At 40.0% G+C, this 24,970-nt stretch overlaps 1 protein-coding gene across 9 annotated transcripts in view; it reads left to right on the top strand.

Annotated features, from left to right (window-relative positions):
* Positions 1-24,970, top strand: part of fbrsl1 (fibrosin-like 1) — a 333,834-nt gene that overhangs the window by 291,953 nt on the left and 16,911 nt on the right. For all 9 annotated transcript variants that reach the window (XM_056263920.1, XM_056263912.1, XM_056263914.1 and 6 more), the window contains one exon: positions 4,141-4,189. In XM_056263920.1, the coding sequence (XP_056119895.1) occupies positions 4,141-4,189 (49 nt within the window). The remainder of the gene's footprint in view (positions 1-4,140; positions 4,190-24,970) is intronic.

Here is a 24,970-nt window from a genome sequence, read left to right as displayed (position 1 = left end):
AGATAATTAATTTGGAGTTTCATTAGCAGGAACCTGTATGGCTGGATGACTGCATTGGTGCATCGGCTGGTAAACGCACATGAACGCACAATACTGGCGGACTTGCTTAATAATTAACAACTAATAATGATATATGCATATATAGAGAGAGAGACATAGAGAGAGACAGAGAGTGGGGGGACAACTTAAATTAAATATAATTGAGAAGCTTCTGAATTTTAAAAGCACACAAACCTACATTATAAGATTCTACATAATACATAGTATAACAGACATCCACAATCAGGTACCACATCAGCACACACATTTCAAACTCAAAAACAAACAAGCAAAATGTTGAGGTTGATGTGGCTCTTGCGGGTTTTTAAGAGGGTGATGACTGAGATGTTTATCAGCCCTTTGCTGTCCCTCTTCAACATGATGTTACATAAACAGTTAGAAAATAGAAGCCTGTAAGATTCTGGACAAAATCCTGCAAGAGAGAGAAAGAGAGAGAGACTGAAGCAAGAAGATGGGTGAGGAATGATTACTGATGGTAGAGAGAAAGAATAAGGAGGAGTTTGGAGAGACAATGATAAATCCCAGGCATGCTCTACATGCTAAACCCTGTGTGTTGTAGAGGTCATCCGGTTGTTGTCAGGTTAATCAGAGGACTCTGTGGCAGCTCTCTTCAGGCCAGGCTGACCCTCTTTTTCTCTTCCTCTCTGATAATTGATGCCATCTGGCCCGCCTGCCTGCCCCTGGCAGCATGACATCACGTCAGTGCCATAGCTTCCTCTGAAGCCTCCAGTGGCTCCGCTGTGCCACCCTCTCCTGGCACTGAACCCATGAGATGAACGGAGGGGCGTGGGGTGGGCGGAACAGGGGAGGAAACCGATCAGTTGTCTTATTATTTTGTTGGTTCTATCATGTATTTCAGTGGAATTTATACAGTATTGAATTTTGGTTATTTTCATCGAGTTTGAGGTGGACTTATTCAATTATTTTTATTTAACCACTAGAAACTAGCAGTATATTGATACTAATACCATGGTGTCTTTTAAATTTCACTACTGTTCAAAAGAGTTTTTTTTTTTTCACAGGGGCACATTCAATTGATCCAAAGTGATAAGAAAGACATTTATAATGTTCTTTTGAATGGTCTATTCATCGAAGAATCCTGAAAAATTATTTATCATGGTTTCCACAAAAAAATGTTAAGCAGCACAACTGTTTTCAACAGTTGATGAAGAAATGTTTCTTGCGCTACAAATCAGCATATTAGAATGAGTTCTGAAGGATCATGTGGCTGAATAAAGGACTAACGATGCTGAAAAGTCAGCTTTGCCATCACAGTATTATTGTATAATTTTTGCATATTTCACCTTTTGCACCTGCATATTGATTTTGATTACTAGTTTGGGTTGCTGGGTTGTTTCAACCCATGGTTGGGTGAAATATTGACAAACCCAACCATTGGTTTAATTTTTTTTAAATATAATTTTTAAACTCCAATTTAGAGTGCTTTTTGGTCCTGTGGTGTGGCAGATGTACATATATTCTCTCAATTACTGAGGTCATAAAAACTGCATGCATTTTTCAAAAGAATTGATGTTTAAATGCTGTCTATAGTTCTAGATGGGAGTGTAGCATGTCACACCACAGAATATATCAACTTCCCAAATGTGTTTTTTATGTAGACTGCTTTCATTGGCTTGTTGTGGAGCATTAGAAGAAACAGTATAAAATATTTGTGTGTTTGGTGTAGCCTGAACTCTGACTGTTGTGATTGTTTATTTTTACGGCTTAGCACCCTTTTGCTGGAATTAAACCGACTTCACCTCCCTGTCTTCCCTTTCCTGTTCCTTCTTCCAGTGGCACTTTACAGCTGTAGGCAGCATGTCTCAACACATGACCATGACCCTTTTATTTGTCTAACTCCCTCCCTACCTCCTCCTCTGGCTGTTTTCCTCTGTGGCTCCTGTGAGAGTCGGGTCGTGGTCCAGAGGAGGTGCATCATTGCCTGTAGTTAATGAGTGCAACGGGAGAAGTGAACTGAGGGCTGTTTTGGTATCTCAGAGTCCCAGGCCTGGCCTCTCTACCTCCAGATCCAGTATCGCACGTCCTCTCGGGTCAGGCCTCCTGCGGCCCCGCCAGCGCTGTTTGGCTCCCAGCAATGTGGCTTCAATTTCCTCCGTTTTGAAATGGTTATAGCCCCTCTGCTTCCTTCAGCGGGCAGGGACTTAGCTTTGTTTTCTCTCTCCCGCTCTCTGTCCTTTCTCTTTTCCTGCTCATTTTGATCGCTCTGTCCTTTAATCACCGCTCGGGCCCCCTGCGTCGTAAGAGTGCACAGAATTTGTTATGGGTGATCTTTGACCTCTGGCCTGTAGGGACACAGTTTAAAGGCTGCTCGGTCGAACAGCTCACTGGCAAAAAATACAAACAGTGAAATCCAGCCGCCATTATTTATTTTTTTTACGCTCTGGCAGTTCCTTTCTTGCTTCAAGCTCTCAAAAAAATACCTTTCATAGACGGATCATTGTATTGAAAGTTTCTTTTCAACATTAAAGGCATGAGCCGAACGAACGTTAACTGCAGTCTTTGCCCAAACCCGAGGCTTATACATATGCTACGGGCCCAGTTCCATCTGAACCTCTTTTCTTTCATGTAATCCTACGGGGGTGTGAGCTAAAGTGTTCCAGCTCTCAGACACAGACAGCTTGTGTAGTGAAAAATCCCGCTTGCTGAAAAATTAGTCCCCTGACGTAGTGAATTATGGGGCTGAAATAGAGCTCTTTATTAATGTAGTCCAGGATTCACGTCACCGGAGGTCTCAGAAATTATGCCACGCCGTGGGTCTGGTCTCACAGGAGGTTTTGCATATTAGACTGAGTAAACATAATAAAAAAACACGTTATTAATGGAGCTACAAGCTTGGCTTACACAAGGTTCAAATAGACAAACTGTGGTGCATTTTCATCAAAACATTCTGCAGAATTTGAAAATACTAGGCCTATGGGTCCACAAAAATTAGCCATAGTGACATTTTCAAATTAAGCATTTGTACATCAATGCTGTTTTCTTCTTGCTCGTTTTTTGTTTTTGTTTTTTACCATATCATACACCGTTGCATCATATACCAAGTGAAGCTTTATATAGGACAGGTCAGGATGGTCAACTAGTCATCCAAGTCAGAAGACCATCTAGTGATCTTTTTAAATATGATATAAATATGTTTATATTCATGTAAACATTAAAGTGTTTTTTTCAGCGTGCACAACTCAACCTAATGCAAATAGGAAGTGAAATGGTGTGGCAACTGCCATAGGAGTGCAGATCATGATTCACCAGCGGATATAGTTATACCAGAGTAGGAACGCTCCAGAACGCATCAGAAACAGGTCCAACACACAACCCACCAGCTAGTTGTTTTTCAAATATTTTTGCATATCTCACATCTCTTTTATGGTCTCTTTTACATTGTTTTGCATTTAAATCTGCTGTAATATATGTATCTCATAAGAAGAGATATGTAGCCTACTCTCAGAAGAAAAGGTACAAAAGCTGTCACTAGTCCTCTATTCGAAGAAAAAGTTGGAATGTGTGTGCTGGCATTCTTTACCACCCCTGTGTATAGTGTGTGAAGAATTTAAGAGTTCCTTCTTCGTTAAGAGCCCCATGTCCTGTCTGTCAATGACTGTGTGTTTTGGTAGGAGCATGGCATGTTTTCTTTTTCTTGCTGCTTGCCAGAAACTACACGTTCTGCTACATGGAGGGGAAGGAAAAGCACACTCATGTTTAGTCTACATAGCACTTAAGTCACTTTGTAGGGAGATTACTGTTTTCCTATTGTAGTCTGCGGGTAGGATTTGTGATGTCACCATCCATCAGTGATCTTTTGTTAAATCATTAAGAGCAGGGATGTGGAAAATTGCGCAAGATGGCTCCACCTAAACATTTGGACAATGTTTTACTTGTCTTTTGGATTTTTGTGTTATTCCCCTCCTGTTTTTCTTTTGCTCTATTCTTTATTTGTTGGTAGCCATCTTTAGTGTGGAACAACAGTTGCTGCCATGTTGTTGCCTTTCCGCCCCCAAAAAAGGGGAGGAGGAGAGCAGTTGTTTGAAAATGGTCTAATTGTGTTTTACTTCTGTTTTTCAGGCATCTGATGTAGGATCAGAGAAGCTTTTCTCGCCTACTGCACCTAAAGGTAAGAGCATGTTGTGGGTGCTATATAAATGTTTCACATGTCATTTTTCTTGCATTGGATGTTCAAGACATGATTAAGCCTAATTTGACCTTTTACCCCATTCATAAACTGTTTTTGAAACAAAGAATACCTCAGGGTTGTCAATAAATATATAAGAAACTTTCATTGTGCAAATTGCACTGTAGTAAAACTCACGCAACCAAATCCTTGTTTCACTTATTTTCCATTCTAGGAAGCTCTGTTTTAGGCCAGAGTTCAGATAGTCTAGGTTATTGGTGTTGAAGTTAATATTTTTCTCCCCAAACCTGACACTATGCAATATGTTCCCACAGGCAACTCTGAGCTAGAACCATACACCATTCACAAGAGTAACATTACTCTTGCCTGACTAGTGCTGTTCTGTTTTTCTCATTTTTTTCATGATTATTACAGTTAAAAGGGTTTTTGGCCTTTTGAGCCAAAGAGATAACCATCTTTACAGGTTCCCCTCAAATGTTAGGGTGCACACATGTAGATCTACTTGGTGCTAAATGTGGTAGCAGTAAGTCCTGGCCCGTCAGACTCATCAGAAGCTTGGGTTGAGTGTGTTTGCATCTCTAGACCTCTATGACAGACAGCAAATCTCAGATGCCTTGTAATCCTGCTAAAAGCCTGTTTAAATCCTATGAGACTGTTAAATGGTGAAATGGTGCTTATTTGTTTCCTTGTGTTTTCATTCATTTTCAAGTGGCTGCTGATAGAGGTTTGCTTCTAATGCGGTTTTGAGCTACTTTTTACTGTTTCCAGCAGTAGTTAAAGTTTATCTGAGAGCAGTAGGAAGTCGCCCCTTGAAGTTTTTTTTTAGTTGGTCCACATCCAGGTTTTGTAGGGGAACTAAGTTGTGAAACGAATTCTGTTTGTTGCACAGTGCGGAGGAGATGTTGAGTTTAATACCACACTTCTGATGCCCTGCATGAGTCTTTTGGAGAGCTTTTGCCCCCCACTCTCTGAAAACGCCGAAAAGAGGAAGTGAGAGGAGACAAGTCCAGCTCAGAGGAAGAGTAGAACTTGTGACTACTGTCGGGTTCCATATTAAAGTCATTTTTATGCATGTCTCTGGATGAGTTCCAGACATAACTATAGGAAAAGACTTGTGCAACAACTGACATGTTTAAAAGTAGATCAGAGCACATGGCTTGAGCACTTCAGATGTCAATATAAGAGCTTGTTCTTGTTGTTGTTGATATAACAGGCTCCCTAATCTGTTACTGTTGATGGCGAGACAAACTGCATCTTCCTTAATATCCTGCTAATGTGTGTCAAGCATACACTCTTCCCAGGGATCACAGGGATGATGCAGAGAAAGCAGAAAGTGGTAGGAAGTGCCAGATTAGGATTTGAAAAGAATGCAAAACCAAGAGTGGGAATATGTGGATTAAGTGCTTTAGGACTGCAGGAAATAAATATTATCGTATTAGCAATTTGATGCCCAGACTGTAGAGATTACAGATCTTTCAGGGATGCTTAACCTTTGAAATCCATGATGTTTGATGATGATAGTTAAATTTCTGACATCGTAATCTTTGATATCCAGGTCAGACTTTGTAACTTTTGATATCCATTAAGTTTCATAATATTTCCAGTGTGGATTTCTTAACGTTTAATGTCCTAGAAGTTGCATAATACTGGAAAACTTTGGCTATCTGTTCCAGAATTTCTGGGGCTGTACACTCAAAAAAAATGATATGTTGGCTTTACTTAACTTTTTTATGTAAACAGGTTCCACCGGTTCCACATAACTATGTTTCGTTAAACAAACATAATATGTTCATGTAACTTCAACATCATGGAATTTGGTCATTTTAAGCGACCCAATTAAACTCTGAGCTAATGAGTTTCTGTTATGGACCATTGCTGAGATTCATATGCTGATTCTTGATGTCTGTGTGTGCCTACTCAGGATATTTTTTAAGAAGTTAATTTTTTATATCTTGATTTGATCATTTGAATTTCATTGAAAAGGCTAAAAATAGTATGCTCTACAATGACAGTAAGATAAACTTAACTCAGAAATTGGGTTCAATATAAGTTCAGTGATTGAGGTCAAATGATTGTGAAATAATGATTATGTTAAATCACAACCAACACCATCAGATCTCCTTAGTTCATTGTTCATCTGGCTGTTATAACTCATGTACAGCAACCAAACAAAATCTAAAGTTAATAAGTTAATGGTCAAGAGCCCAACTAAAACACACACTTATCTGCATAATGGTGACTTAAACATTCCGGTTTTCTCCTTCAGAGATTCAGCTTGTTAACATCAGGTGTCTTCAATAATGCTCAATCATCACTCAGTTATTCACTTAATTAACTCATTAGCTCAGAGTTTAATTGGGTCGCTTAAAATGACCAAATTCCATGATGTTGAAGTTACATGAACATATTATGTTTGTTTAACGAAACACAGTTATGTGGAACCGGTGGAACCTGTTTACATAAAAAAGTTAAGTAAAGCCAACATATCATTTTTTTGAGTGTATTATACCTTGACTGCAAGTAACAGTTCTATTTCCTAAGTGAAATTAATTGAAATCGTGGTGGTTGTTGAGTTTATTTTTGAATTTCCTGTATGTCACATGGCCTTTCACTCGCTTTTGCTGTTGCCATAATCACTCTTCTGGCAATAGCATCCAAAGCACTTGGCAAGGAATGTATAGTATTATTAGCCTTGTTCTCCTGTTGTCGTTTTTGAATGTGGGTTTGTCCAGACTTTGTTCCATGGAATGCACCATTCCTTTAGACTGTTATTCTAGATTTTGGGGGTATAGGAGCATATGTGTCCCATTACAGTACGTCCGCTGAGACCAATCTAAAGCTCGCTCAGCTCTGATCCCCAAATTGGTCTGCCCTGGAGAACTTCTGGCAGACTGATCACTCGCTTGGCTCACGTCTTGCGTTGGAGAATTGCATTACAGGGAAAATGCCTCAGCATGAAAGTGGTGCTGCTTGCACAAATATGCATGTGTCTTTGTTTCTGTAAACAGCTTTCGTGCACGCTGGTGCTTGATTTGATTGATTTTGTGCCCTCAGTCAAGTACTGCGGTGACATACAAGTTTCGTATCAGCTTAACAGCTGTTTAGTTTTACTGTAAATCGGTTCTTACATAATTACCACAATCGCTGTGCTTTTCGTAACTTTATAAGAGGCTTGCTCTCCATCTAGCAGTGCCAGGGTTTTCTTGCCCTGAATGAAAGCATAGTGAATTCATGCTCATAACTTATATACCTATATTAGTTCATCTGTTCAATTGTTATAGCTATTGTTCATAGAACTGTCTAACGTTCATTCTGTCTATCCATTCTATCAATGTGGCGTTCTTCCTTTCTTTGGTCTAGATAACGTTTGTTCTGTCATTCTATCTACTGCTTGTACGATCTATAGTTCTATCTATCGTTCTCTCTGTCAATCATTCTATCACATATCTGTTTTACATGTATTATTTACTCTATGTGTGGAACTAGAGTACAGCTAATGCAGAGCTATATATGGTGATTGTTGGACCTAGAACCGTGTGCAGCATCTGCCTGTAGCACAATAAGGTTAGAGGCTTTAAGCATAGTTGGGAGGGGGGTTGCTCTCTTTCTCTTCATTATACCCATCAGTGAAGCGGTGACGCACCCATTTTGTGTGTGAGGTCTGTCAGGCAAACCCGGGGCATGCTGGGATAGCGAAGGAAGATTGTGGTGAAAAGCCATTTGTGAAGTGGATTTCTGGTTTGCTAATCCTGATTAATTTTGACCCGTTGTGCTCATTTTAAACAGCGTATTACTGTACGCGAGAAGCACCGCCAGCTTCGGGCCAAACTGAGAGCTTAGCGGCTTTGGAAGGCTTAACAGCAGATGGCATTTTAAGCCGGACTTAATAAATTGTTTCCATTAAACTTACCGGCCCACACATAGTGGATTAGGACTATAGAACAAAGAAAGAAAGAGAGTGAGAAAGCAACAAAAGAAGGGGGGTGACGGCCATTGCCACATCCTCACAAGATCAAATTGATAACGCGCCGGTTTTCTCTGTTAATCCACCGTTGCAGAAATCTGTCTGCTCACCAACACAGGAAAACAAATTGACCCAACTAATTTATTATGAATAATATTTACAGTCCATACCGTTATCGTAACGCATGTAATTCCGGATTAAGGGCCACGTCTGGTCGTCACACGTTATACTCTGTTTTTCTTGATAGCATTTGGCTGAATCAATTCCGCAGAGGATGGGTGCTACTCCCCCCCCCCCCCCCCACCCTGCCTCCCCTCCACCGTCCCCAGGGAGCCGCAGGGTCGTTCTCTAAGCACTCATTATATGCTACACGGCTCAGGGTCTCCGTGTCGAATCGCTAATCAAGCACTCTGTCTGCAGGCCCACGATTCAATAGCCGTTGAGTGGCCTTTGTTCCTACCCGCTATTTGCTGCATGTCAATAAAAGTCTGCTCCCTGCTCCGCCTTGGCGGATGAGCCCCCCTTCGCACACGCCCTCCCCTCAGTCCTTCAGAATATAAAATGCACTCTCTTCTCTCCTCTCCTGCATGGGTGAAAAAACAGAGGGAGGGAAAAATGTGTGGAGGCCAGCAGAGGTCAAAGGATTTGGGGGGAAACGGTGGAGAATGAGAGTGTGTTTGTATGCGGCTCTTCTCCTCTACTGAGGTTAATGCTGATGTATTGCTAACCTTAGCGCTGCAGTGTTTGTGGCCTCTTGCCCATTAAATAATGAATAGAAGTTGACCTCTTGACCAGCTAATCAGCTTTGCAGCTGTTGAATCGTGAAAGTGCAGAGATCGAGGAGTCACGGTCAGGGATGGACCAGACTTAAGATATTCCAAGATTAGCAGCTAATATTAAACCCACCAGTCATTGCGGAGGTTAATGTTGCATGTACAGGTGGAATTGGATTTGTATGTGTTTGATAAAGCCTGTCCAGCTGTTATTGTGTGTAAATGTTCCACTGCTGTTTTGTCAGGCCAAGCTTGTCATTTGATATTAATAAACATAGAATGCTGTTGTCCTTTGTTTGGGTGCTTTGTTCATGCTTAAATTCTGTTCTCAGCCTTTTTGGCTCTTGGTTTACACACATATTGCCATTAATTCAAAGAGTGTTTCATAAATGTCGTTTGGTCCCACTTGGCTCTGAAACAGAACTGCAACTTCAGCTCAAATGGAAGAATGGCATTCATATCTCTTTATTATTTCCAACTTTCATTATTTCTCCCCAACATCTCAAAACATATGACCATTTGTTTTGGTAGCTTGCTTGTGTATGTGTGTGTATGTGTTTTCCTTTCATTTCTGGAAAGCGAGTGTTATGAATGTTCCTCTTTATTGATAGTGCTAACCCTGTTTGTGTAGTTCTGCCTGTCAGGAAGATGAAAATAAATAGCAGGAGCGTGGAGGAGATAAAACATGTGTTTAATTATTAATTGAGCCATTACTGACAGAGATTGCCTTTTTGATAAAAGGCAGGAAGCTGCTTCAGGGGTAGAAAAAGCAATTACTAAAGCTATCTTCCTCTTCCTCTCCGCCTGTCGTTTTGCTCTGTGCAAACAGAAAAACATACCCTGTCGACCAACCTATTCCATAAATTATTTTAATTTCCTTTCAATATTTATGATGTTTTAAATTATGATTCTGTCGTCATGTTCTATTTATATGGAGAGGCATTGAGCCATGCTATACGGTGCTACGGTGGCTGTAACTATTATCTTAACTGGCGGGAGTTGTTTTTCTTAACGCGTTTCAGAAAATATTACATTTCGACATGTTCGTTTCCCTTTTCATTCCATTCCAATTTATTCGAATGATCGCACATGGTGTATTGATTTTGTTGAAGTCTGGCCATTTGCTGAAATGCTATCGGTTGCTGTGCTTTTAAGCTGCATGGGGTATTGATATTGCTGTAGCTTTCATTTGCCGAGGTTCGTTGGACAGTTTCTAAACCAATAATTTCTGAGACACAACTTAACCTTTCAAATACAAATATTATTAACTTGATTTTGCGGAAAGTGAACACTGTCCAGAGGTTTCACTAGTATGCCTGTCAAAAAAACATTCCTGGGCTATAAATATATATATATTTGGGTATTATGCCCATCGTAGTATTTGTTGTACTTCCTTTAATTTATACTTATTTAGAACATTAAATCATTTCATTACATTTGAGAAACCCCATTGAGAATAACTGGTAAAACATCCAGCTGTATTATGGTAATTAGGCTTTTGAGGGGAAATATGTTCATGAAAATAATACACAGATCTTAAGTGAACATATTTTAACAAGATTTACAAATTGTATTTTTACCCAAGTCATTAAATGGTAACATTTGATGCTTGCAGGTTTAAAGTAGCTCAAACAGTAGAGCGTTGGCGCTTGCAACGCCAAGGTCATGGGTTCGATTCCCAGGAAAAGCAAGAACTGATAAGAATGTATACCTTGAAATGCAATGTAAGTCGCTTTGGATAAAAGCGTCTACGAAATGCATAAATGTAAAATGCAAATCTTACACCTTTCAGTAAGCTTTCCCAGGGCTACCAGTCTAAGCCTGTTAAAACCATCCTTACCCTGTGCCAGGGCCGCCCTGGGACCAGACGGGGATGGAGCAGCGCTCTTGAGATGATCTAGCAGCCCTACAGCGAGGAAAGCAGCTTGTAAAGTTGAGGTCAGGCCCTCTCAGGAGTCTGCCTGCATTTGCGCAGGGTAATTTTAGCACTCGTGGGCCAGCTAATGACCAGTTTCTTTCAAGAGTTGATTGCTGGAGCTCGTTTAACTATCCCCAGTGTGATCACTCCCGCTAGGGCTGGGATAACCATCAGTCTAGCTGCAGGGTAGCTGCATTTTTTTAGCGAGAGCAAGTATGCTTTTTATCAGGATGGCTAGAATAGGCAGTGAATATCAAATATGAACGCTTGGCTCTTTATCGCCCGTTTGAAGGAGATGCCAGGATGAGATTTTTAACATTTTGTTTCATTGTTTCCTGCGTTTGAAGTCAATGCTATTTGCAGAGAACGTTGTTATCCTCGCTCGCAAAGCCAGATGGTTGTTGCTTGTGGCCAAACATGAATCTTGGATAATGTTCAGTCACTGGCAGAGACGAATTGCTAGACTGGATGGATATTGCAAACACGCTTGTAATGGATTCGACATTTCGGGAACCGGTTCAGAAGGATCTTATAAAGACCGGAATTCTGTGGCCGAGCACAGGAAGGAGGTTAAATGAACAGAATTCCATGACCAGGAACAATATGAAAGCTCTTCCATGCTTGTTGGAGTTCAAAGGACTTAGGCACGCTTTAACGTGGTTGTGGTATGTCATGCTACAAAGTAGTATTCACGTTTTTATTGCTTTATTTGCTCTTTATCAATGCTATGCATATTCCCTATTTAAGATATAAGTCACGTCGCCATGGAAAGTACAAACACATGCTTCTGTGCGTTTAAGTTACTCCGCAGACGCATTATTCCATCTACATTCATCACACTGAAGTCTTGCAGCTCAGAGATGGTTTGTGAGGTTAAGCTAATTAGCCCTGAAATCAGCACATGGTAGAAAACCGCAGAGGGACGCTCTTCAGCGAGAGACGTTGCGCAGAGATCTCGTATTTTATGTTCAGACTGTCATTAATCGTTTTGAGCTACGCTAAGGCGCAAATACCACTCTGCGTGAGGCTCTTTTTGCTGAAAAGGGAAGGAAAGAAAAAATAGTAGAAATCCCAGTCTGTGTGGTCTTCTATTAATCAAACAGGCATCTGTTCCCCCTTGCGCCGAGCACAGGATAGGCCTCTTAACAGCCTTCCTCTCCAGTGGCCCCATTCAGACCCAGAGTGGCTGTTATTTTAGCACCGCACTGGAGAGCAGCGAAAGAGTGGGACGCTGAACCCCGCTGATGTGTTGCCTTGCTGGGGAGAGACCGGATAAGAGGGTCCCAGGAGTGGATCTCGACTATGAAGAGCCATTTAGAGGTAGACCTTGCTGCCTCTCCTAGGTGTGAGAGGGCATGGAGAGCCACCATGGCAATAGATGTGGAAAAGATGAGCAGGTATCAAACAAGTCCTGCTTTTTGTGCGCTACAGCCAGTGGAGTTCATGTAAATTTTGTGATGTCATCTTAAAGTTGAAATACTGAGAAATTAACTTGCATATGACTTGCATATAGTTTTCTTATAGTTGTACACATGACCTTTAATATATGAAGCATTGTTAACCAGGGTTTGAATTAAATTGGTCAGAGGAAATTCAATTGGAATTTGAATCGGAAGGAAGAAGAATTTAAAAACATTCAACAAGCAATTCATCCACCTGGGCCCATGAGTTAAGCGTTAAAAATATATATATATATATATATATATATATATGTATTATAATGAAATAGGCTATATTACATAAACAAATTAGTTAGAAATTACTGAATTTCAGCCCATTACATATAAAATTGGAATCTTAAATTGAAATCTTGAATTAATTGTGAATGGTTCACAACCCTGATGGTTTCATGAACTCTGTTCTATTCACACATGCGTGTTCCTTGTTGGATTGGAAACCCTAAATGTTTTAGTTTTTTTTAGATAAATCAGAGAGATATCAGAGAAAAATACATTCAGCTCAGGTGTGAACCCCTGTAGGTTTGATAAGGGTGTGTTTTGGAGGGGTTCTGTTATGATTGCAAGTAAATTGAAAGCATGTCACAGAAGACAGTTTTGGTGAATATCTACATGGGCAGCTGTGGTGCTTTATTATTTACCCGAGGCTATGGATTTTCCTTTACTTAACCGCCTGAATTTAAACCATGAGCAGTGAGAACATTAGTATGGCCCAAAGGTTCTTCAGCAAGAATGAACCACCTGGGTCTCCCTTTCAAACCAGCTTTAAATGCTCCTCTTCTAGGAGGCTTTTAGCTGGCCTATTTGCACTCAAACACTTTTGTAGGAAACGTAGATAGACCTCTACTTGAAGGGTTGCTGTGAGTATAGTCATGAACAAAAATCTTTGAAAAGCTACACCTCATGCATTAAACCTAAACATTAAGCAAGTCCTTATACTCATGCTCGCCTCTTTTAGTTGACAACCGTTTATTATGGGTGTTGTGTGCCCAATGCTTCCAAGAAGATGGATTCTAGATGCATGCATTTGTTTTCAAGTGTAAACCTTGTAAATGGTCTGTTTTGTGTTGTTGTTAGAAAGAAATTGCACTCAGGGTCCAAAATTAACACTGCCAAGCACTAAGTACGAAAAGTTGACATTGACAAGTAAATAAAACCCACTGATAAATCCATATGCTTTATATTAATATATTAAATAATATATATAATAAATTATATATATATATATATATGTGATGTTCCATTACACGCCACTCTGAAGTGGCGCATTCCATGCCTGTTCTTTTGTTAGTATAGCCACTATGACCATAATAAGGCAGTATGTTATTTCTTTGTGTGTGTGTGTAACAGGAAATTAGAGGAGACATGCATGTTTGAGCGGGTCCCCCTGAGCGGTGCTTGAGGTCAGGACAGAGGGCCTGTCTCCATTAGTTTTACTGGCACACCTCCAAAACCTTCCTTGCCCCTTCAGACTGCCTTTGTTACTTCCCTCCCCACTGTACTGCTTAAAGTCCATACAGATGGGTTATAGTCTGGCCTCAGAAAGCCTGGTCAGAGTAGACGGATTATTTAATTTGAAGTATAACGAACAAGGTTGAAGTACAATAAGTCCAGCATGTCATACTGATGTGTGTGAAACTTTTCTGAATGTACTGTATATGTTGTCACTAACATCTAGTAAAAATGTATTAACTGCTGGATTTCAGATTCAGACTGATAACTAAGTCTTTGGGGCTGATTTATTAAAAGAACTGGCTCAAAATAATGATTTCTTTGTGAATCAGAATGTCTTATTCTATTCTTGATTAGCAATTGGTCGTGCTGTGTGTGTATATATATATATATTAGGGCTGTCAGTTAAACGCGTTATTAACGGCGTTGACGCAAACCCATTTTAATGGCGTTAATTTTTTTATCGTGCGATTAACGGTCTTTTTGGCCTAGCAAACTTTGTAGTTTTTTTTCACATGCTTTTGCAACAGGACGTGGCATGTGACGTTTTGTTGCTTCGTCGACCGAAGCGCAAGCGGATCTAGCTAGACCGGAAACAAAACAACAGGCACGCCGCACACACTCGTTTGGGCTTGCGAGCCGGCCAAATAGTAGGTTAACGTTACGTTTTGAGTGGATGATGAGCGCGAGACACCGAATATGAGACGCGAGATGACAATAAGATTCTGAATTGAAAGTTTACTTTTAAAAAGTTGCCAAATGGTCCCATTGACAAGACCAAAGTGATCTGTGTGTTTTGTCGTTGTGAACTGAGTTATCATCATCGCAGCACGTCCAGTCTGAAATACCACTTGATGGCCAAGCACACACACACACACACACACACACACACACAGCTGATGCGAATTCTCCGACCCCTCGTCAATATCAGGACCTCGTCAGTATTTCTTTCACCCTTTTATTGATGGACAGTGTTACATTGTGTGAGAGATTATTTGCTCCAAGTGAGAATGTTAGTGTGAAATTGAACACAGTATGCCAATGTTGTTTTCAATGAAAAAAAAACATTTGCACAAAGCAAGCCGATCCACTTTTTCATGTTGATAAGAGCATTAAAATGAGAAAAAATTATGGGACAAAAAGAAATCAAGAGACATTTAGAATAGATAAGAATGTGCGATTAATTGCGAGTTAACTAAGACATTAATGCGATTAAGCGCGATTAAATATTTTAATCGTTTGACAGCACTAATATATATATATATATAACTTCTTTTTTTTTTCATTATACACTTGCAAATGTCTGCAAAATATTTGATCAACAACAACGTCATATTCATATTTTACCTCCATAAATCTGCTTGCACTGCTTCTGTTTAGCTTTTAGCAGCCATCGGATACCTCTCCCCATTGTGTTTAGTCCTGTTCTTGCATGATTTAAAGCCTAAACGTAGTGTGTGTTTGCTAACCTGATATTTCCCTGCAACCTTATCCCATGTCTTTATCCCAGTGTCAAACCCACCTGAGAAGTCCCATTTGAGTTGAACAAGAGGGTCTCAGAGCTGTAATTTAGCCCGTGACTGCATGAAAGGACACGCTTGGCGATTGTAAACACTCAGATGTCGCCTCTTCAAACAGTGTCATACAGAAGTGATGCATTTCTGAACAGGACTCTAGACCTCCTTCCTCCCAGATAATGGTGTTTCGGGCTTCTTTTTGGTTCGGTAAATACAGAAGCTTTTTGTCAGATGCTAGCCCTCAGACTACCTGAAAAATAAGCCTTTAAGGATATAGATTGAAAGATAAGATTGTGGAGTGACAATGAATGTTTTGTTTGGGGTTATTTCCCCCTTCAGTAAAATGAGAAGAGTTTTTCCAGTGCCTTCTGCGGTGCTGACGGAAATATATCTTTTCACCTGTGATGCAATCTCAATTTCATCCAGTGTGTTGTTCGGGCGTTACAATTTCTAAAGGCGTTCATAGAAACGGCAGAATAATATGTGCCCTGTATGGTCTTTAATGAGACGTAATGCTCTTCAAGCATCTGTGAAATATTTCAGTGAAAAGGAGCAATGTTTTTATGCGGAAAACGTCCAGGAATGGAGGTAAACAGTCCATACAATGAGATCTTTGAAAAGTCCTCTCTTATCAGGGTCTGAGTCTGATCAAACCGCTGGTCTGACTGTCACTTGACCCGTGTTCGTGTCATGTTCTTTCTTTAATACGTTTTTTCCATAGTCACACTATGAAAGATACAATCAGCTCTGCCTAAAGCCGATTATCCAGTTTAATTTGCCGTGAAGATGTCGAGATACTCTTCGCCTTGAGATGGCTGAATTATTTTATAATAAAGTCACATGGCAAGTCATTAGGGAACAAGAAAAGATCATAAGACATTTGAAAAACATGCATTTGGTCATCCATGTGCCCCTTCTTGTGAGGTTTGTGTGTGGATGTGCATGCTAACCAAGCAAAGCGGTTTCCGTCCAATGCTCATTTTTTTGACTGGAAGCGGTTAAGTGCAAAAGCACTTGAGGAAACATTATCCGAATGAAAATATTGACAATATGCCTTTACACCACCTTGCCACTATGGCCACAATGTCAAAACAACAAGTCAGGTGTGACGGGTAGAAAAAGGCCTGTCAAACTGGGATTGTTCCTGAGAGTTCACCGTGGTAGGAAAGCCAGTTCCAGGTACATAAAAAGAGAGGGGCAAGAAAGCACAAGAGCTCTTTCAGACCCATGTTATGCTACTTGGGCCGTTGAATGATTCCCATTCATCCGTTTCCCCTTCCACTGAAAAGTAATCAGTTACTTGCTGAAAGATGATATTATATGCACCCAATGTCATACAGGTCTGAAGCAGGTTCATGCCTGATAGCATTGTTAGAGAACGCCTTTATTTGTGCTCTCCCATGGCAAAATGCTCGCTACCCCAAATGGCTTTCAACCATGTTGTTTGGCCTGTTTTTTTCCTTTTCATTCGTTTTTCTCCTCCTGTTTCACCTCCTGCTTTTCTCTGCGGCCTGTAAATCAGGAGAAAAGCAGCTGGCAGTGCTAATAGAGGATGCTCTCCTGCAGGGTAACAAAGAGGTATTGTTAGGTTTGTAAGGGCATTATGCGGCTAAATAAAGCTGACATGCTGAGGTGGAATTATTGCCCATGCTGAGCCTGGCGCTGCCCCGTGAAGCGAGGCTGAGAGTCGGCTGGAAGGAAACCAGAGCCGGAGAACCAGAGAGAGAATGGGTTGCCATTCCAGAATGTTCTTTAATGACGGCTGCTATTCTTGTCAGAGTCATCCGTTCTTGTGCTCTTCTCACAACTTGAATGATATCCCCTGTGGTGAAAATCAAGTTTTTAATGTTAATATGTCTGTGGTGTTTTTAATATGCTTTCAGACAGACCACGTGCAATATCATCAGTCAATTCGCCTTTGGCTAAGCCACACCCTAGAATGTAGATTGACCAATCACAGCGCAGCCAAGAACGAGCTCCCACAGAGGTCCGACACTTTTTCACAGCGCTCCATTGACTTTAACACAGGCGCCTCATATTTTTGGTCTCGGCAGGCTATTACCGTCGTAGTTTTATCAAAAATATGGTTAAACGTTGTGCCTGGGGCATTTGTAACACAGATACGCGTTTCCCAGAGAGGTTGGAGGGGGGTGTCCGTTTTTTTCCCTTCCCAAAACCGAAGTCAAATCCTGACAAGTGTCGTCTAGCACACGCTGCTAATTAAAACAACGTTATACTCGCGTAGTCCGTTTGCTTTGTAATAACGATTATAGAAGTGAATAGAGACCTACCCAGCTTTGCATGAACAGTGTTGCTCCTTGATATTGTTAGTCCCAGCCTCCGTCTCGATTAGTAGGATATGCGGCGGTTCATTTTTTGACTGTGACCGATATGCTTTTGCCTCTATTTGCCTTGTTGTTCCTTGCGTTTCACCTGTATGTCGTAAATATAGCCTTCGAACGTATATTGTAGCCCTTTTTGCCTACTTCTATCGGACACTTTATTTTGCTGCTTTATAAAAGTTTGATAAAATTTTAGCAGGAAGAGCTGTCATAGCTTAAGCCATGTTGATACCAGAGCCCAGATGAAGTTTGTTTGTCGGACGTAGCAACAGTAACTAAGGGGGGCGGGGCTTAGCCAAAGGCGAATACTAATTCTCCTTAAAACTGCACTAAAAACAGTCTCAATAACTTCAAACCACCACGCTCTCCTACCGTCACAAACTTGTAACCAATCCCGTCAACGTGCGGGGCAGGCTTTTCATATCATTATTTTTAAGGATGCTGATTTTTAGAAGACAGCTGTCTGACTCTGAGATGGCGAACGGAAACATGGTCCAGAAACACATTATTAGCTGTTTTATTTTATTCAAATTCTGAATGGATTATATATAGCTTAGAAAGAACGCGTATCACTAATAAGATGTCACTCATCTCAGTTTGCGATCTCACAAAGTTCTGCTATAATCAATAAAGTTGTCCACACTGCACAATGAATCTCATATTTGTTATCAAAATGACCACTTCAGTTAATCTGTCAATCCCAATAAACTCAAAATGGCCAAAATCACTATCTAATAAATCACTAATCCAAACCCTATAGTGAGGTTAATCTAATAAGAACCTAAGTCATGGTCTGACTTCTTCAGCTGCAAGACTTGATATTTGGCCATTTATGGGCGGTTCCAATATTTTGGCTTTTACTCCAAATGTCAAAGACCGAGGAATCGAGATGTGTCTGTTGTATTGGCCTGCATACGACTGAGTCTCCGCTGATTCCAACACCCTTCTGAGCCGTAAGACGAATCTTTATTAGAGCAGACAGCCATTGTCTGCAGTCATCTAGATAATTGCAGCGCTGGGTCCTCTTCTCTAATCAATCCAGACAGCTGCCGCCGTGCCTGCCGCGTTTGCCAACCGTGCAGCTCAAGCTAATTAATGAAATGATGAGCCGTTTGGGCACAACGTGGTACCACACAAACAATCTGGGACATTTGGAAATGCCCAGCCCACATCAGAGGCACAGATAGATTAGTGAAGAGCTTGTATTTTTATCGCCGTCGTAAAAATGAATGTTTCAGAAGTGCTGCATACCGTTAAAAGAGTAGGGTTTTTTCATCCAGTAATGAAAATTATGGTGTTACTTGCTCCCCTTCATGTTGTTCTAAATTTTCCATTATGACTTTCTTCCGCAGAGCAGAAAGGAGAAAATATGAAGACCGTGTTACATGCTCTTTTTTCAGCTAATGAACAAGGACTGGCACTTTAAAAAGGGATGCAAAGCAGTTCAGATTGTTGTTCATTGATAATCTTCTTTAACAGTGAGTGTGTTTACATGCACCCTCATAATGCGATTATAATGGGATTTTGGCAATATTGCGATTAAACTTTACCTCATGTAAACACAATACTTCGATTAAACTAATGCGATTAAGCTCATAATCGTAGTAACCATAATCACATTAAACTATGTGGCGTACACGATTTAAGTCGCAATAAACCGGCATGTAAGCATATTCATCATGCGATGTTCATCACGGTGCCGAAAAATATCCAGTATGTCCATAAAAATGCTTTATGAATTTGATGCGAGTAGATTAAAACAATGGCCGGTAACATGCATACTGTATTCCTATCTGAGTGTGGTGTAACCATAGCGAATAATCAGAATAATGAAAATTGCATGTAAACTGGAGTGAAGACCTCTGCTCGTGTCATGTAAACATCTTACTGCGATTAAGACCTTACTCTGATTATTAGAAATAATCGCATTATTTGTGCACATGTAAAGTAGTCAGTTTGAATCATTAATTAATCATTTAGACTGATTTAGTTAATCGATTAATTTAACTCAAAATGATTTAGTCACAAATCGCTAGTTCTCCCATCACCATGTTAAGGAGAGCTAAGGGTGGTTGACAAGATTTTCAATAAATCACCGTTTTAAGGTTGTTTTTCACACAAAGCTATTGTGTGGTTTCAGAAGAGCACAAATACCCCGTTTTTATGGTGCCGTTATGTCCTTTATGAAGCTTAAAAGTCCCTATTCATTGCAACTGCATTGAAAATAGTGACCAGCACTGTCATGGTCACTATTGTGTTCATACATGTTTAGAACAACATGAGTATAAATCATGACAGAATTTTCATAGTAAAGTTTTTATTAACAAAATGTCCTTTCTGATAACTATGCAACTCGGGGCCAATAAAAATAAGTAAATCATTTTGTTTCTTACGCATTTTCCCCCTCAGTCTTCGTTCTGTCCGTCAGTAATCACGCATGGCATGGAACAGGATGGCATATGCCGTCTGAGCCATATGGGCACAGTGTGAGTCTGTTCTCAGCATGGGAAAGCAGTGGTTCATGGAGGGCACGGAAAGCTTCCAGATCTCTGAAATGAACAGTAGGTGCTCACAGATTTTCTGTGTGGCTTCACCAGCCAACATGTTGCAGCTTAACACCCAGAGTGCTCTGGTGCCACCTTGCCCTGTCCCGAACAGAGATGGAAATAGCGTACCAATGTCTTTGCACCAGCTGTCATTGGCCCTTAAAATGTCTTGAAACACTCTGTGTGTGTGTGTGTGTGTATGTGTCTGTCTGTGTGTGTGTGATCGTTTCGTTATATAAATTCTATACCATTACACAGAAATACCATTTGAAATCAGGCATCAAACTATTCTAATGTATACTGTAGATGTTTTTTTTTTTTTTTTTTTTAACCCATTGAATACAAAAAAAAAAAAAAATATGCCTTAATTTATTTTGATGCCTTAATTTAAAATTAATTTAGCACATTTTGACAGCTGTGAGACAGTATTCCGGTTTATAATCAACATTTCTGAAGCCAAAATCTCTTTCATCAGCTAGAGGAACCCACCCAGTTGCGATTTAGATGTTTTGGCATTCTCTGTTCTTTGTTGGCACAATGAAACGCAGATCCCAGTGGATTTGACTGGTAAAGAGGAGAGAATTTCCTGTCTGGATGCAGCTAATCTGTGAAAAGATGACAGCTTTCCATGCAGCACCTGCTCGCGAGATAAATTCTTGTCTTATTCTGTTTGTTGACTTCATCAGCTGGAGGCAGTTTTTAGTTTGTTACTTGTGGTTTTATATCTGTCTTTGTGCATGAGTATTAATGTTTGTTGTTTGGCACACAGTGATGATGGAGAGATATACCACAGAGTTTGCAAGGGAAATGAGTGCAGAATGTGTAGCGTTAGGCTTGAGTTCTCGCAGCAGAAGGCGGTGTGTGAGTATTTGCAATAAGCATCATTGGCCCCTGGTCATTTGGGAGAATTTGCATCCCCTGCTGCCTTATCTTAAAACCCTGTTTGCATATGAGCTGTTTTTATTACATATAAAACAGAGACAGACTAAGACGTAAATCCATAATCTCCCATTTGCATGTGCAACAGGAGACGGTTGAAAATATTGTTGTAAAGGGTGGGGGGAGGCTTAATAGTCTGGAAATAGACACAGGCTGCATCCCAAATCATAGTATGCAACATTAGGATTACTGTGCCCTGATAATGTCTTGATGCTTTGTATTTTAAAAGTATGCAACCATGAATTATTATTGTGCTAAAATTAACCACAATCCCTCAAGCTGCAGAAGAGTGTTTATTTTCAGTGTCTGTCACTTTATCTGTCTATCTTTCTTCTGTCATCTATTGTTATATTTGTTGTTCTATCATTCTATACCGTTCTGTTTATTTATCTGGTGTTCTATTGTTCTCTCTTAATAACCTTGAAACCTTGAAAAAGATTGTTCAAAACATTTTACAAATATTGTTCAGAACTTTCAAACAAAGGCTTTGTCTAGCCGAGATACAAATTTTACTTTAGTTAAATATCATAATTATATATTTGTTTAAATGTTGATTTATTTGAATTCTTCTTCCTTACACTGTAAGAAAAGAATCTTTAGGAAAAACATGTTTCATCAAGTTTATGGACATTTCCTTTGATCCTAAAACACAATGTAATACAATGGGTAATTCAAAATATCGGGAAAACACCTATGGAAAAAAACAATACGGAAAATTCCTTCAATTTAACAGTACATTGAGCCATATTTTATCGTGACGTTTTTAGTGTACATTCAAATTCAAATTGGATCCTATTTGCTACCTCATATACGTATAAGCTCTTGACAATATAGATTGTAGAATAAATGATCAAATAAATGTTTTACTTTATTTCTTTAAGTATTTACTTGCTATTAGCTACTCAAGTGCCTACTATATGTAGATTAGAAAAGTGACTGTAAGACTCTTTTTCAGAACACTAGAAATAATTTCCTCTGGTAGCTAAAGCCATCTGTCTGCACTTTCATCATGTCGGTGTGTGTGTGTGTGTGTGTATAATGGGTAGAGTACGGCAGCTCTCCAGATGTTCCAAGACGGCTGTCTGAGCCTGAAATGAGTTCAAAGGTCAAGGATATCTTAGTGGGACAGCTGTGGGGCGATGCTGGGGTCACCCTGCTTCTGCTAGAACCATCCGTCATGAGAACACACACCCCTACTAACACCGGTGGTGGTTCCTACCGCAGTAGGCACGTGTTGAGCCCAGAGTCCCTTGAGGGATCGTACCATGAGAGAAGCAGCAGGGGGAGAGGATAGATCAATAGTCTGCTGAAGTGTCATCTGGTGAACAGGGATGCCAACACATCCCAAGGGAGTGTCACTCTCTCCTCAGAATGCGACCTCTGACCTCTACAAATCTGTGGGTGTTCCTGAGGGCGCTCTTGTCTGTGTGTCTAATCGCTCTACTGTGATTTCACTCAGTCTTAAGGGTCTCTGTTTTTGCCTGTTTCATTATATAGATTGAAAACGCTGTTCTGTTCGAGGCTTGAGAGAACTGTATGGCGTAAAATGGCAAGAATTTGAGTGCTTGTTAAATAGTGTAAATTGTTATATTTGAACAAACTCCTAACCCTATTTATTATTATTATATTTATATATAATAATTGGTTTTGTTTTATATTTATGTTGCTGCACTGTGCTATTATAGTGCATATGATTTTTTTAATTTACTTATTTATTTATATATACTCATTTACTTATTATTTATTCATTTTTCTGCACCATTTGTGCTATGGACATGAATGATCAAACACTTGTTAGATATAAGTGTACTCTTACTTTTCTTACTGTTCTTAGCAATCTGAATGACATTTTTGCCTGATGGAGGATAAAATGGGTGAAAAGGTCTATAGAATGCTACTCTGGCTAGTAAGTAAATAGCTAGTAACCACCTAGCAGCTCCCTAGTAATGCTAATACACTGAAACTACTCAGAACACCTAGCAAGCAATAATCCAAGCCCCTAGCATCATCCTGGCCAAGCTGTAAAAATCTACTCCATTTACACTGAAGTTGGTTTTGTTGTTAGCGGGCACACTCACAGCACTGACCTTGGTGTTAGATAATGAGGTCTTGTTTGTCTCAGGGAAATATTTCTGCCTTGAGGCCTGTCAGTTGTCAAAAACAAAAGTTAAAGGAGTTACAAGTTTATTTGGCACCGTCTCCTCATTAAAAGAATCCTAAGGAAGAATTTCAGGGCCAACAGTCACAATATGGAATGTATTGAGAAAATTGAAAGCCATACATCTTTAATGTGGCAACTTGCCCTATCCATATTCTGATGTGTCTACAGTGAGGTTGACATATTAACAATTTACCACAACCAAAAATTGACAAGAATTTCACAGGTGACACGCACAGCCACTGCCAGAAGCATGACATCACACTGGCTCGTTTCGAATGACATTGTGTCATATTTTCTGCGAAATGATTACGGCCACATTCTAGACTGGGAAGAAGCCTCTTCATTACATACAGCAGACATCCAGATGAGCAGAGACATTCACAGGGCTCTTTTTTAATGAGAAAGAAGCCAAGCTTGTATGTCTTGTCCTGCCTGCTGGCTGCCATTATGACCCATTAGAATCATCATTAAGAGAAAGCGCAGGGCCCATTGTGCCTAAAGTGCCACGAACTGCTAGCTGAGGAGCCTGACTACCACTGTCCGCTTTCACTGTATGAACGTGCCTCCGAGACTGGTTTCCAAGGCAACGTCACCGGCAGGCAACTTATTTCTTCTCTGCTTTGTAGGAAAAGGCAGCAAGACAGGGTTATCCATGAGTGCATCTGTTTAGACCTTTCCAAGCGATTGGGTAGAAGTTCTCCTTTTGCGCTAATCTTGTACGAGGCTCTGCCCTACAAATCCTAACCACTGCCGTTACCGAAAAACCTTCAAAAGCCAACCCACAAGCTCCACCACCTACACACTTAAAAGGACCATTTTCCTTCTAAGAACATGTTCTGTTTGTAGACTTGGGCTCATTTATGAAGTGCGTCACATGCGGCAGGGGAGAAATATGTCAAGAACTCAAGCTAGCATTTTTATCCCTCAATTATTGGTGGCCATTAATGATTAAGTGGTATGTTAATTCATCTCAGATATTCCATTAGGAACGCCGGTCTGAGGTTTTAATGGCCTGGGATAGAGTATGTGTGCTGCAAGCTTTCAGAGTCTTTGTTTGCGGTTGCACTAAGCTGTTATGAGTGAGGACTGCATTAAATGGGCTAATTAGTGGCCTGGGGAAGATATTGTCTTAAATTACTCTTCCTCTCCATCTTTCCTTTCTTGTTCTGTTCACTATTGCCAGTAAAATAGGCATATGTGTTTGTTGAAACAGGTGTTTGCTCTAGTAATGCACCGACATCTAGATTCTGGTCAATAAGCCAACACTTTTTTCAGTGTCGAGATCAATATGCAATAATTGGCATATATTCAAATTCTATAATATTTTATGTAAAACTTTTGTTCAGATTAGTGATGGCTGATATAAATGTATAAATATTATATTTATATGTGTATGTACACTAGCTGTTGTATTGAATTTGGATATTTATAGATGATTTTATGGTGAACCTTCCTTTTCTAACCCCTTAATTATTTTACAATTTTTTTTACGGTTTCCCTTTATTTTGATGGTCCCGTCCCTTTAACACATTCTGTTGACTACAAGTAACGTTGCACCTACATGTCAACTAACTCCCATTAGAGTGTTAGTGGAGTATAAGTAGACTGTTAGGGTTAGAATAAGTTGACATGTAGTTGCTTATAAGTTACTTATAGTCAGTAGAATGTTTGTTGGAGGACCATTACAATAAAGA

Source organism: Rhinichthys klamathensis, unplaced genomic scaffold, assembly GCF_029890125.1.
Source record: "Rhinichthys klamathensis goyatoka isolate OS25496 unplaced genomic scaffold, OSU_Roscu_1.1 h1tg000210l_1, whole genome shotgun sequence".
Taxonomy (NCBI): domain Eukaryota; kingdom Metazoa; phylum Chordata; class Actinopteri; order Cypriniformes; family Leuciscidae; genus Rhinichthys; species Rhinichthys klamathensis.
Note: the sequence above shows the minus strand (reverse complement) of the source record. Positions and strands in the feature narration are given on the sequence as shown.